This window comes from Sinocyclocheilus rhinocerous, unplaced genomic scaffold, assembly GCF_001515625.1.
Source record: "Sinocyclocheilus rhinocerous isolate Xijiao unplaced genomic scaffold, SAMN03320098_v1.1 scaffold257, whole genome shotgun sequence".
Lineage (NCBI taxonomy): Eukaryota > Metazoa > Chordata > Actinopteri > Cypriniformes > Cyprinidae > Sinocyclocheilus > Sinocyclocheilus rhinocerous.
This window is the reverse complement of record NW_015634026.1, coordinates 176,504-189,818: the sequence shown is the minus strand read 5'-3', so window position 1 is coordinate 189,818 and position 13,315 is coordinate 176,504. Positions and strand designations below refer to the sequence as shown.

The following is a 13,315-nucleotide window of genomic DNA, read 5'->3' as shown; positions in this document are numbered from 1 at the left end:
TGTATATATATATATATATATATATATACTTTAGTGTTTGTAAAATTGTATACATTTAGAATAAAATTTAGTTTTGGTGAATTGTTACTAAAAAATTTAATAAATTGCATTTTACTTTGTTTAGTTAATTTATTTTATTCTATCAGACATTATCAAAAATCAACAAAACTCTTAATTTTGAGTTCACAGGGTGAATCTAAATTTTTGTGAAACCTTATTGTGTTTTTTGACGTGTCCATCTTTTTCTCTCTCAGGTGAGTCCTCGAGACGGTCGCATCATCGCTCTGAGCGGCTTGGACGCGGGCCGCTACAGCTTCAACGCTACAGTAACAGACGGCCGCTTCACTGTGAACGTGCCGGTGAGCGTGCATGTAGAGCAGGCCTCGGCCGAGATGCTCCACGATGCCGTGACCATCCGTTTCGACCGCGTCTCCCCTCTCGACTTCGTGTCCCGTCACCTCCCATCGATCAGACGCGTCCTGTCCAGCGTGATGGCGACGCCGCGGCCCGACGCTCTGCACGTGCTCAGTGTGCAGCCGGTGGAGTCCACGGGGCAGCTGGATCTGCTGGTTGCCGTGGAGACGACGGAAGGCGGCGGGTTCTACAAGGCGGCGCTGGTGACGCAGAAGCTGAGTTCGGCGCGCCGGCAGCTGGACCAGGTTCTGAGAGTCTCAGCTGTGCTGGATAAGAACTGCTCGGGTCTGGACTGCAGGGAGGCCCAGTGTGAACAAACCATCACGCTGGACTCGCACAGTCTGCTCACATACAGCTCCACCAAAACCAGCTTCGTGTCGCCCAAGTTCCACAGGAACACGCGATGCGTTTGCAGCGGTGAGTGTGTCTGAACAAATTGTTGACCCAGGATCATTTTAAACCAGGTGTTCTCAACATTTTTCATTCAAAAGCTCCTGTTTTCCAGCACATTTTGATGCTTTTATCCAAAATGAATGTCAAAAGAGGAACACAATATCCATGCATATAGACTATTATATTCATGGCATTTCTGCTGTAATTATGACCAACAAAATTAAAAATAGTTTATTAATTTATATATTTAACTAATAGAATTTTTGTGTCTCCATCAATTACATGGTGATGTTTGACTATGTGAACCATTAAAGAATAGAATTTATTTATCGATTTAATTAATAGAATTGTAATTTATTTGTTTATTTTAATAGAATTTTTAATAGAAACTGTACTGATATTTAATTAACCACAATTCAATTTGTAATTCTTGAAGTTTCAACAAGTATGTTATTAAGGGGCGGAAAACAGAATATGTCAGTTTACATCTTGATTTTAATTTTAATTTAAGTTGGAGTTTTTAATATATTAATAATAATTGATTTATTTAAATACTTTTAAGTTATCCCGTGGCATTTTGGGAATTTTGATGAACATTTATGTTTACATATTTATATGCATTTATAATATTGAGTCTCATTCAATAATTGTGCTTAAGTTGTGAATAAATACACAAATAAAATTAACATGTGTTTAGAAAAAGTTTTACCTTTATTATACTGTTGATAAATGTGCATTTTGTATGCATTGTCATTGACATATAACCAGTCAAGCTTTTTAATTTTTGTTACTTGAAAATAATCCTTTTGTCATTAGTCATTTTGTTTCTAACAACAATTTAGAAATAGACATTTTGGCACACTTTAAGATTCTAAGGCCATTTATTTATTTATTTTATTGCATATGTGCAATTTTAGTTGCAAGATCATACATTTAGTATAGTTTTAAATAGGAAATTTAATGAATCATGATTTCTTCATGTAAATGTGTAAACACAGGTTTTGCACAAAGAAAAAAATAGTAAACGAGGCCTGTTGGTTGGACAAACACTATTGTTATGTTAATGTGTGGAAATATTGCCACGAGTTTCTTCATCAATTACATGGTGCTGTTTGACTATGTGAACCATTAAACCGTTTCCATCACAAAATTTTAAAAACTATGTTTTGGAATAAATATTTAATGAGTGAATCATGAGGCAGTTTCTAAACAACTCGCCACGACATTCTCGCACTGTGTTGATTCTCACTGTATACAAAAGCAGTTCTAACCTAATCAATTACACATGTAAAACTTTCCTGAACTCAAGGTTAAAACCCCATCTTTAAAAGACGTTAACCCAGGGTTAAGCGTAGTGTGAACAGCCTTTACATAAGCCGCCTATTAAACATGCACTTACACAATGACACTCTTGAACACGGGCCACGTCCTTGCACTCATAAACAGCAGGAACAGAAACACATCATTGAAATTAGGAAAAATATTTGTGGTCAGTATTATCACAGTACACCACTATAACCAGAGCCTGTTTGTTTTGCGGTAGTAATTTCTCCCTGTCTTTCTGTCAGACGGGAGTTGTTCTGCTGCGTCGGAGGTGTGTGCGGATATGAGATGTCCCGGTGACATGCAGTGTGTGGGAACGGACAGCAGCAGGGGGCCATACACGTGCCAGTGTCCGCAGGGCAAACTGGGAGAGTGTGCAGGTAACATATAACCCTGTATGAAAGCTCTTTATGTGTGATATATAATGTGGCACCTTCTTAAAATATGAGCCGTTTCCTTTCCAGTGACTGATGTTTTTCTCTGGTAACAGTTATATCAAGTACAGAGTGACGGATGGAGAGAGGAGCGGAGAGATGAAGTTAGCGCTCCGCATCAGAACGCTGCAGAGCAAGGGAATCATTATGTTCACACGTACAGATCCGTGCAGCGTGCTGAAGGTACACATCATAAAACACACTTATAGCCTTCATATACTTTGTTCTAATGACTTTTTAACATGGCAAGGAAGTGAAAAGACATTATGAAATCTTAAAAAAAAAACATTTTGAGAGGTTAGGCGTGAACTCTACCAGTCAAAAGTTTAAAGAAGTTTAAAGTCTTTGCTGCTCACCAAGGCTGCATTTACTTGATCTAAAATATAGTAAAACAGCAGTAATATGAAACATTATAATAATTGTTAATAATTTAATAATAAGAAGAATTTATGATAATTAATAATAATAATAGATGCAATAATCGCATGCCAATGTGCATTGGCTCGTTTAGTTTACACTCGAAGTAGATTGGTCTCTCTAAGCGAGATCCCAATTTCCAATTTCGGCGGTCATCCGACGTGACGTCGAGAGTGACCGACTGAAAGGGAACTACAATAAATGTACAATGAACGTGCAAATCTGTTGATAAATTATTGAAAAATGAGCTTAAAATCTCAGGGGGGATGAAAAGTTGTATGTTAATATTTGAGGTAAAAAGGAGTTTGAATGACACAAGTTTAAGAATCTCTGGTTTAGGGAATTGCTATATGTTTGCTTTGCATGCCATTATTTCACAAAGTGATCTTTGTAATCCATCAGATTCAATACAGACTGTATCTGCATTTGATTGACAGATCGAAGAGGGAAAGCTGTGGTTCCAGTTGGATTGCGGCAACAGTCCCAGGAGCATCGGGATCTCCGGCCGTCCGGTCAACGACGGGAACTGGCATCACGTGGTCCTGGAGCTGCGAGGAAACTACAGCAGCCTTTCGCTAGACGACATGTACGTGGAGCGGCGACTGGCCACGACCAAATACCGACCTCTGGGAGCAGATTTGTCCATTTATTTCGGAGCGCAGGTGTCGCCTCCGGACGCCCGTAGCTTGACGGAAAGAAAGGGTCTGCGGGTCACCAACGGCTTTCAGGGCTGTTTAGACTCGGTGGTTCTGAACGACAACGAACTCCCGCTGCAGAACAAACGCAGCCCGTACGCGGAGGTGGTGGGACTGACGGATCTCAAGCTGGGATGCGTTCTCTATCCGGACGCGTGTGCCGCTCAGCCCTGCCTCAACGGCGCCACCTGCGTCAGCCTGCCGTCTGGAGGTGTGTGTGTGTGTACCTGTTTTTCTATTCTGGTGGGGACTTAAACCTGAATACACACAGACTCATGGGGACTCGTGTCACGGTGGGGACCTAAATTGAGGTCCCCACGGGTAAACAAGCTAATAAATCACACAGAATTAAGTTATTTGAAAATCTAAAAATGCAGAAAGTTTCCTGTGAGGGGTAGGGTTGGTGTAGGGCAATAGAATATACGGTCTGTACAGTATAAAAACCTTTACGCCTATGGAGAGTCCCCACAAGGATAGCAAACCAGACGTGTGTGTGTGTGTGTGTGTGTGTGTGTGTGTGTGTGTGTCCAAACCCTGCTTAACCCGCCAGAAATGTCTGCTTTTAGGATTGTGCCATGATTCATCTTAATGTTATAATTGATCCTCCTTCTGTGATGTAATTACTCTGGTTAATAAGCTTTGCTCAGTTCTGGCTTAAGTCAAATCAGCTCAGCTTCTGTCTGCCGAATGAAGCTCTAATTCACATCTACTGCGTCTGATGGAGACCAAATGACCAATTGTGATGATTAAATCAGCGCCTGCTTTCCACATGCTCTCTAGTACATCTCATCCCATCTTCTGTTCTCTCCTCCTGTTTTCTCTCGCATTTCTTCTCATCTCTTTTCGTCGTCCCCCTTCTCTTTTCTTCACATCATACTGTCTTCTCATGCCACGTTTTCACCTAGTCTCTTCTCGTCAATTACTTTCTCCTCGAATCTCGTCTCTTCTTATCTATTCATGTCTCTGTTTTTTTATCTTATCTTCTCATTTAGTTTGTTCGTCTCTTCTGGTCTCACCTCCTTTCTCCTAATCTTGTCTTTCCTCTTGTATCGTTTTCGCATCTCGTCTCATGTCCTCTCATCTTTTTACTCTTTTCTTCTCCTCTTCTCTCTTTGCCCCTTCTCGTCTATTATTCAAGTCTCTTCTCTTCTCGTCTATTACTTTTCTCATCTATTTTGTCTTCTCGTCTCTTTCCTCTTTGTCTCTTCTTATCTATTAATGTCTCATTTCATCTAATCAATTCTCATCTCATGTCGTCTTTTCTTTTTGCTTTTCCTCCCTTCTAATTTTGGCTTTTTTCCCTTCTGTTCTGTTCTCATTTTGTGTTTTCTCTTCTCATCGATTATGTTCTCCTCAAGTCTCTTTTCTTGTCTCATCTATTCTCATCTCATCTTGTGTCTTTCGTCCACATCTCTTCTCATCTGTCATTGTTTCGTATCTATTATTCTCTTCTCATAAGTTCTCATCTCATCTTGTCTCTTCTCATCTCTTTTTATCCATCTTCCTTTTTTTTCCTTTCTTGCTGACTACTTTCTTCTTTCGTCTCATCTCTTTCGATCTGTTTGTCTCATCTTGTCCTCTAGTCTCTTCTCAGTTATCTCTTCTCTCTTTGTCTCTTCTCGTCTATTTCTCCTTTAGACCTCTCATCTCTTGTTTTCTTCTCCTCTCATCTGTTATCACCATCTTGTCTTTTTCTTGTTTCGCCTCGCCTCGTCTCTTCTCCTCTTTTAGTTTCTTCTTTAGTCCCGTCTCGACCTCTTTTCTGTTTTTCTCCATTCTTCGTCTAATCTAGTCTTGTTTCCCTTCTCCTCATCTCTTCGTCTCGTCGTCTCTCTCTCGCTGGCTCTGATGAATGGAGCAGTGTGTTGTGGGAGTTGCGGTGTTGCCGTACTCCTCCTCTTTGTAAAGGTCGTTTGTGCAGGAGTGTCTGGCAGACGTGTGTGCGCGTGTCTTTTTGTGTGTTTGTTTTTGTGTGGAGACCTGATAAAACCAGCCCACTGTTTACTCACTGACATTTTCCACGCTATTTCAGACCGGCCTGTGAGTGTGTCTGCGCGATTGTGTTGCAGTTCATGAACAAACAGCCTCTCTCTCTCTCTCTCGTGTGTCTCTCTCAGGTTATTCGTGCCGTTGCAGCGCTCTGTACACCGGAGGACGCTGTGAGACCGAGATCAGCGTCTGTATGCCAAACCCGTGTCAGAACGGCGGCGTGTGTAAACCCATCGGGAACGCTTTCATCTGCAGCTGCAAGAGAGGATACACCGGCGTAACGTCAGTTTACTAACCTTTCAGCTATTTTGGTTTTAGTTATTCAGTTTTTGATCCCACATGATGTTTTAAATAATGTATTTATTTTCTGATTAATGATTTGTTTAAAAAATATTAATAATATTACGTACAATTATACATTTTAAAATATATTAATGAATAAATATAAAATATATTTGTATTCTATTCATCTAAAATATTTATATAGAGAGAATATACACTTATATTTAGAAATATATATATTTTTTATTTTTAATATACAATATTTAAGTATAAATAGAAATTCATTATAAAACTGTATTAGCTAAATAATGGTAGCGGATATGTATATTCAAATGTAATTCATTTTAATAATTTTACATAAATTTAAATTATAAATACACATACATTTAAAATTGTTCAATTCTCATTCATAGTAATAATGATAACTATTATTACTATTATTATGTTATTTTAATATTTCATATATTAAGTCTATCAAATCTATATTCTTTCTCTCACTCTCTTTATAGATAGATAATGATACTAGAGGTATATGTATATTTATATTTAAATGTATGATAATGTTAATAATTTTAGCATATATAAATTAAAATTATTCAGTTTGGACTTGTCATTAATTATTATTATTATATTTCATATATTAACAAGTCTATATTCTTTCTCTCTATAGATAGATATGTAATATTTAACATTTTAATATATAATTTTATTGTTAATGTGTGGTATGTATGTTAATCAACAAGCATCCAAATATTGTGTGATTTTCTTTTTTGTGTAGTTGTAAACGATGACACCGTGTGTGTTTGACGTACATAGTCAATTAGATAGATGAACTTAAACTTTCCAAAGTTATGAGTTGCCAACAGAATTTAATAACCAGCGTCTGTTCGTTTCTAAAACATTTACACGAGTCTGTTTGTGTTGGCAGCGCACCATGAAAAACTGGCACAGGCTTAGCACTGACTTGCATGCCATGTTTGCATACATATTCAAACTTGCATGTCCTCCGTGTACGTAATTTGTTATTTTGATTTCAGAATTGTGATTTGTTTAGCACTTCTCGGCCACCGTACATTTCTATGCAGTCGGTGTAATGCATTTCTCAGTTGTCTTCACTGAAGGGAACTGTAGCGCTATCTGTGGCCACAAGATGGTAGCATCAATCTGTCCACATTAGAGCAACATTAGTCTTTTTTAAAGATCGTTTCAAGCCTCTCTCTGCATAGAAGAGATTATACTGCTGCAGTCTCTCTTGGCTTATGCTAATATAGTTCATTACAGACCGCAGACACTTTTATTTGGTCGTTTAGCACTATTGAGGCAACTACACACAGACATCAGAACGATTTCAACATGGCCTTTCATGCACCTGCAGCGTGTCTTTAGTCACACCTGGGAGACACACACACACACACACACTTCTCATAAATTATATAGTATATGGGTACCTTGAAGACAACATGAAATTAACTATTGTGGGCCATTATAGGGAACATTAGTATGATGTGTTTAATATATTAGTATAATAGTGTTATAATAATACTACTATATGTGTATGTGTGTGTGTGTGTGTGTGTCTGTGTGTATATGAAAGGTAAATAATATTGATTAAAATATAACTAAAAGTTCAATTGGAAATAAAACATTAACCTATTTTATTTCAGATAGTTCAGATTATTTTATTTCAAGATTTCTCATCTTTGTTTTGTTACTAATATAACTAAAACTAAACATAAACTAATAAATAAAAATGAATAAAAACTAGACATGAATGAAGCTAATAAAAATGACAAGAACAACACAAAATTACTAAAATTTCACAAACTTTGAAGTGAAAACAGAAAATGTAAAAATAAAATATAATGCTAAAAACTGTTATAGTATATGAATGATATATACACACATGCACACAATTTATTATATAATTTAATCATATATTAAATACTATATGAATATAATATTTATATTTATATAAAAAAATAAATATATATTTAATATATTATATTTTAAAATATATTTTAAAATATATATTTTATACAAAGTTATTTTACTTTTGTTGTATTAATAAAAAAAATTTCTCATCCGTGTGGCCTTGATTGCCTCTAAACTTATAAAGCAGTGAAAGTTTCATTTTGATAAAAATTTTATGAAAAAACCCAGCAATATTTATTATGTAAGTAAACAAGGTCACATTCGATTTCACATTGTCTTTAATAGCTCTTTGAAACATGGTGATTAGCTCCCAGAAATGGCTGAAAACAAAAGTCGTTTTTTTTTCTTCGTCCTAACCAGCTGTGACAGTTTGCTTGGTTTCCATGAAATCTCCCAGCTCCAAATATCTCATAAAAAATAATCTGATTGGCTGTTATTGTGTGGTGTCTCCCAGCGTTTTCACTTTCACTGTAGACAGACGGATTACTTTAGGCTGTAAACGTATCACATCATGCCCGCTTTCAGACACAATGTCAGTTTTTTTATAGACTGATGCATTTCTGCCGAGTCACAATAAATTTTTACAGCAGGCCAAGGACACTAAACTGATGCAGTATAAACCCAGTGGGCCACAGTAACCAGCGAGTGTTTATTTCTCCTCTGCAGTTGTGAAGAGGACGTGAACGAGTGTGAACGCGAGCTGTGCGAGAACGGCGGCGTGTGCGTCAACACTTTCGGATCGTTCTACTGTAACTGCACGCCGGGTTTCGTGGGCAGTGCTTGCTCCGTTCGTCCCGTGCTTGTTCCGGATATGCAGGCTGGCCACGCCTACGTCGGGAAGGAGGAGCTTATCGGAATCGCCGTCGTGCTCTTCCTCATCCTCACCCTCATCCTCCTATTCATCGCCTTTCGGAAGAAGGTCTTCCAGAAGAGCTATTCCCGGAATAACCTTTCCATGGTTCAGGATCCGGCTACGGCCGCCCTGCTGCATAAAGCCAACGGTGGGCACTATCCGCCGCTACGCTGCGCCATCGGAGAGCCAATCAGCTTGTACACGGAAGGAAGTCTGTCCGGTCCGCCTCAGGTTCCCGTCCGGCCGATGGCGTACACGCCGTGTTTTCCCGGAGATGCTCGGGGAACCCTGGATAAACGGCCAGGGGACGGCCGAGGCCCGGAGCTGACGGAAATGAGCACGTTCCATCCGTCGGAGTCGCCGCGGATTCTGGGCGGGACCAACCGGAGGGGCGTGGTCGTGTGCAGCGTGGCGCCGAATTTGCCGCCCGTTTCACCGTGCCGGTCTGACTGTGATTCCCTACGGAAGAGTCCCTGGGAAGAGGAGGGTGAGAGAGAGATCTGTAATATCTATGTTGTGTTTGTGTGCGTATCAGAGTATGTAAGCGGATTGCAGTGACCGTTACTACTCAAAGTATCCGAATCCACTCCAGGATTTCCATTTGTAGCTAGAGCACAGCCATGCATTATACGACTGATAGACTGCAACGGTTGGACTTAAAAATCATCATATGTGTTCTACTGAAGAAACAAAGTCACCTACATCTTGGATGCCCTGGGGGTAAGCAGATAAACATCAAATTTTCATTTTTGGGTGAACTATCCCTTTAAAGAAATCTCACTCCAATTTCGATCCATAGCAGAATTTCCACCCAGTTACTGCTCCACACATTTATAAATATAATTTTAATATATTATATGAATGTAATATAAATAGCAGACGAACAATAGTAACTATATTCCAACTTTTAATAAAAAAAATAAATAATGTCAATATAGCTCACATTAAATAATCAACATCAAATCATTAATTTTCACTTAACATTTGGTATAATTGATTATTTTATTTCTAGTAATATTTCCCAAATTCTGTTGTTCTTTTTAAAAATAAAATATATTTACCAATATAATATGAATGTCATATATGATTGTAATATAAATAGCAGAACTGATAGATACAATAGTAATATTGCATGTATAAACAAATATATATACATATATATTTTTTTAAAGAACCCCAAATGAAGAAAAATCATTATTATTATTATTATTATAAATTGCTCATTTATATTGAGTATATTTAATACATTTTATTTTCCAGTAATTTATTTCCAAACTTTTTCCATTAAAAAATATTTTCTAAATATAATTTTATTTTCGTATATTAAATTATTTTAATATTAGTAGCTGAAAAATGATAGTAATGTTGCATGTATATGCTTGTGCAAATAATCATTTTGCATGCATTTTGCATATATCCATTTAAAAAAAAGAATCCCAAATTAAGAATATTCAAAGAATCTGTTATATTATTATTATTATTATTATTATTATTTCAAGTTACTCATTTGTCCATCAATTTTTACTAGACATAGTATTTCCCATTTATTTTTTCCCAAATTCCATCTTTTTTTCAATTTACACTATTAATAGTTTATTTCAAATTGCGTGTGAATTATTGCTGACAACAGTTGCAGTTGTTAAAGTGTATTGTGGTTGTGATGGAGCGTTATGGGAGCCTCTCATTAAAAAAATCTAATGTTTCTCGCTCCAGGCAAAATCATGCAACTCCTCTCCGCATCGCTCGCATACTCTGTTGTGTTTGCACGCATACGTTTATGCATGTTTATGTGTTTGCCAGAGTGAATTTATCAGAGGACTTTGATCAGTTCATGCCCGCCAACTGTGAAATCCATCTTTCCCTTAACATGTTTTATTTAAACGTTGCATTTAACTGCATTTAACCTCACGCAGCTCAGAGATTGGCCGAGATCTGCCGTTTCACACACACACACATGCTCGTATCTCAGTAACCCCCTGAGGCTTTTTGGCATGCGCATTTTAATATTCAGACTCTTAATGAACCCTAAGCCAACACTAGCAATGGCACAGCATTCAAACCGTATGCCGATGTATCAATGGTAAAGCGACCTATGACTGTTTTCAGCACAGATAACACGACCTGCTGCCAGATTTCACGTTATCAGTGTATGCAGTGGCAGAGCGCTGCACTTTTATCTTCTTAAACTCAACTCCGTTTCCTGCTGTGACAGTTTAGGCAGAAGCGCACAGGATCTGGAGGAAAAAGCTTATATTTGTTGAAACTGTTCCCACTGCAGCTTCCCACTAGCTAAGTTTATCTTTGTTAATGGTGTTTTCTGTAAATCAAATCAAAATGCGGTTTCATATGAGAGTTACAGCTGAAATTGAAAACCGAGCTGCAGGTGGAAACTGTTTTATGCAATAAAAGCTTTTCAGATTTTGCTGCGTTTTAATGTTGCTTTTTGTAAACCAAATCAAAAGTCACTTCATTTGAAAATTACATGGAAATAAACCTGTAATTCTATAAATAGCCCCCCACAGAATCAGCAGAACTCAAGCAGAATTTAAATACCTGTGATTAAAGTTCTACACATCCCTTGTTTATCCATTTATTTAATATTTTAGAATTGTATTATGCTTTCTGCTACCAATAAGAGTAGTATTCTCAGATCTGAATAATCAATTTCAGCATGTTAAAATCCACAGATCCCCCCCCCCCAAAATCAGCACTGTGAATGTGGAAAAAGACCTGTCTAAACTGATTTTTATTTTTTATTCTTCTTCTTTTTTTTTGGTTTGTGTGTGTGTGTGTGTGTTTCTGTATGATTTATTTATTTATTTTTATTTTTGCATTTTGCTTCATATGGAATTCTGGTTCCACCATGGAATGAAAAAAGAAAATTGCGACTTTATATCTCACAATTCTGACTTTTTTTCTACAGTTCAGAGAAAAACACTCAGAACTGTGAGATACAAACTCATAATTATGATATAAACTCAGAATTATGAGAGATATAAACTCAGTATTATGAGAGATACAATCTCAGCATTATGAGATATAAACTCAGAATTATATGAGATGTAAACTCAGAATTATGAGATATAAACTCGGAATTATAAGAGATGTAAACTCAGAATTATAAGAGATATAAACTAAGAATTATGAGAGATGTAAACTCAGAATTATGAGATATAAACTCGGAATTATAAGAGATGTAAACTCAGAATTATAAGAGATATAAACTAAGAATTATGAGAGATGTAAACTCAGAAATATGAGATATAAACATGGAATTATGAACGATATAAACTCAGAATTGTGAGATACTCAGAAATATGAGATATAAACTCAGAATTATGAGATATATCAACAGAATTATGAGATATAAACTCGGAATTATAAGAGATGTAAACTCAGAATTATAAGAGATATAAACTAAGAATTATGAGAGATGTAAACTCAGAAATATGAGATATAAACATGGAATTATGAACGATATAAACTCAGAATTGTGAGATACTCAGAAATATGAGATATAAACTCAGAATTATGAGATATATCAACAGAATTATGAGATATAAACTCAGAATTATGAGATATATCAACACTCAGAATTATGAGATACTCAGAATTATGAGATATATCAACAGAATTATGAGATATAAACTCAGAATTATGAGAGATATAAACTCAGAATTGTGAGATACTCAGAATTATGAGATAGAAACTTAGAATTGTGAAATGGGGGGGGGAGTCAGAATTCTGAGTTTGCATCTTGCAATTCTGAGAATTTTGAATTCCAGAATTTAAAAAACGAATTTTAAGATAAAATGTCACAATTATAATTTCACATGACAGCATGGCAGAAACAGCTTTATATAGTTTTACTTGTTTGTTTTATTTTCATGTTTTTTTTTGTTTGTTTTTTTGTATTTTCTTAAAAAAAAAGAATTATTATTATTTATTTTTTTTGTATTCTCTGTTGCTTTTTGTTTGTTTTTTTGTTTTTTGTTTTTTGTTTTTGTTGTTGTGTTTTTTTTTCCATATTATCTTATCCAGGGTGACTTACAGCAGATGTATTTCGGAAAAGCACGGGAGTGCTTTTGAGAGACAAAACAAAGGGAAAAATCCTAGTTAAAAAAAAAAAACATTTCCCTTGACTGGGTATAAATCTTCACATCAATAAATACTGAGAGGAGAGCAGTTATAGAAGTATGTATATGGGGTCCATTTACTGGAGAAGCTGATGTCAAAAGCCATTTTCCCTCTGGTATTAAATTCTCCCCCATCTGAGTCCTCCGAGGCTTTTTACCGCCCATAATTACTTCACTTTTCATTTTCTTGTGGTTTGCGGTGTCCTCTGTTCAAACCCTCTTAGGTCTTAAAAATCTCCACCTGTGAAATACGAATCGAGACAATTATACGCAGCTGTTATAAGCAGCCGTTTCCATGACACCATTAAAGGAAAGATCAAAGGAAAAATGTCCGGGAAAAGAAAGGAATTACAGGCAAACATCAGAGAGAGCACTTCTCGGATACAGAATGGCGTGGAGATTCGCCCACAGCTGTGATGCACAAAACACGTGTGTGTGTGTGTGTGT

The 13,315-nt window shown here is 36.7% G+C and overlaps 1 protein-coding gene across 1 annotated transcript in view; it reads left to right on the top strand.

Annotated features, from left to right (window-relative positions):
* Positions 1-9,290, top strand: part of LOC107745210 (protocadherin Fat 3-like) — a 150,907-nt gene extending 141,617 nt beyond the window's left edge. The window contains exons 23-28 of the mRNA XM_016559067.1: positions 255-831; positions 2,376-2,510; positions 2,638-2,747; positions 3,419-3,887; positions 5,794-5,947; positions 8,546-9,290. Of these exons, the coding sequence (XP_016414553.1) occupies positions 255-831; positions 2,376-2,510; positions 2,638-2,747; positions 3,419-3,887; positions 5,794-5,947; positions 8,546-9,290 (2,190 nt within the window). The remainder of the gene's footprint in view (positions 1-254; positions 832-2,375; positions 2,511-2,637; positions 2,748-3,418; positions 3,888-5,793; positions 5,948-8,545) is intronic.
* The last annotated feature ends 4,025 nt before the right edge of the window (positions 9,291-13,315 follow it).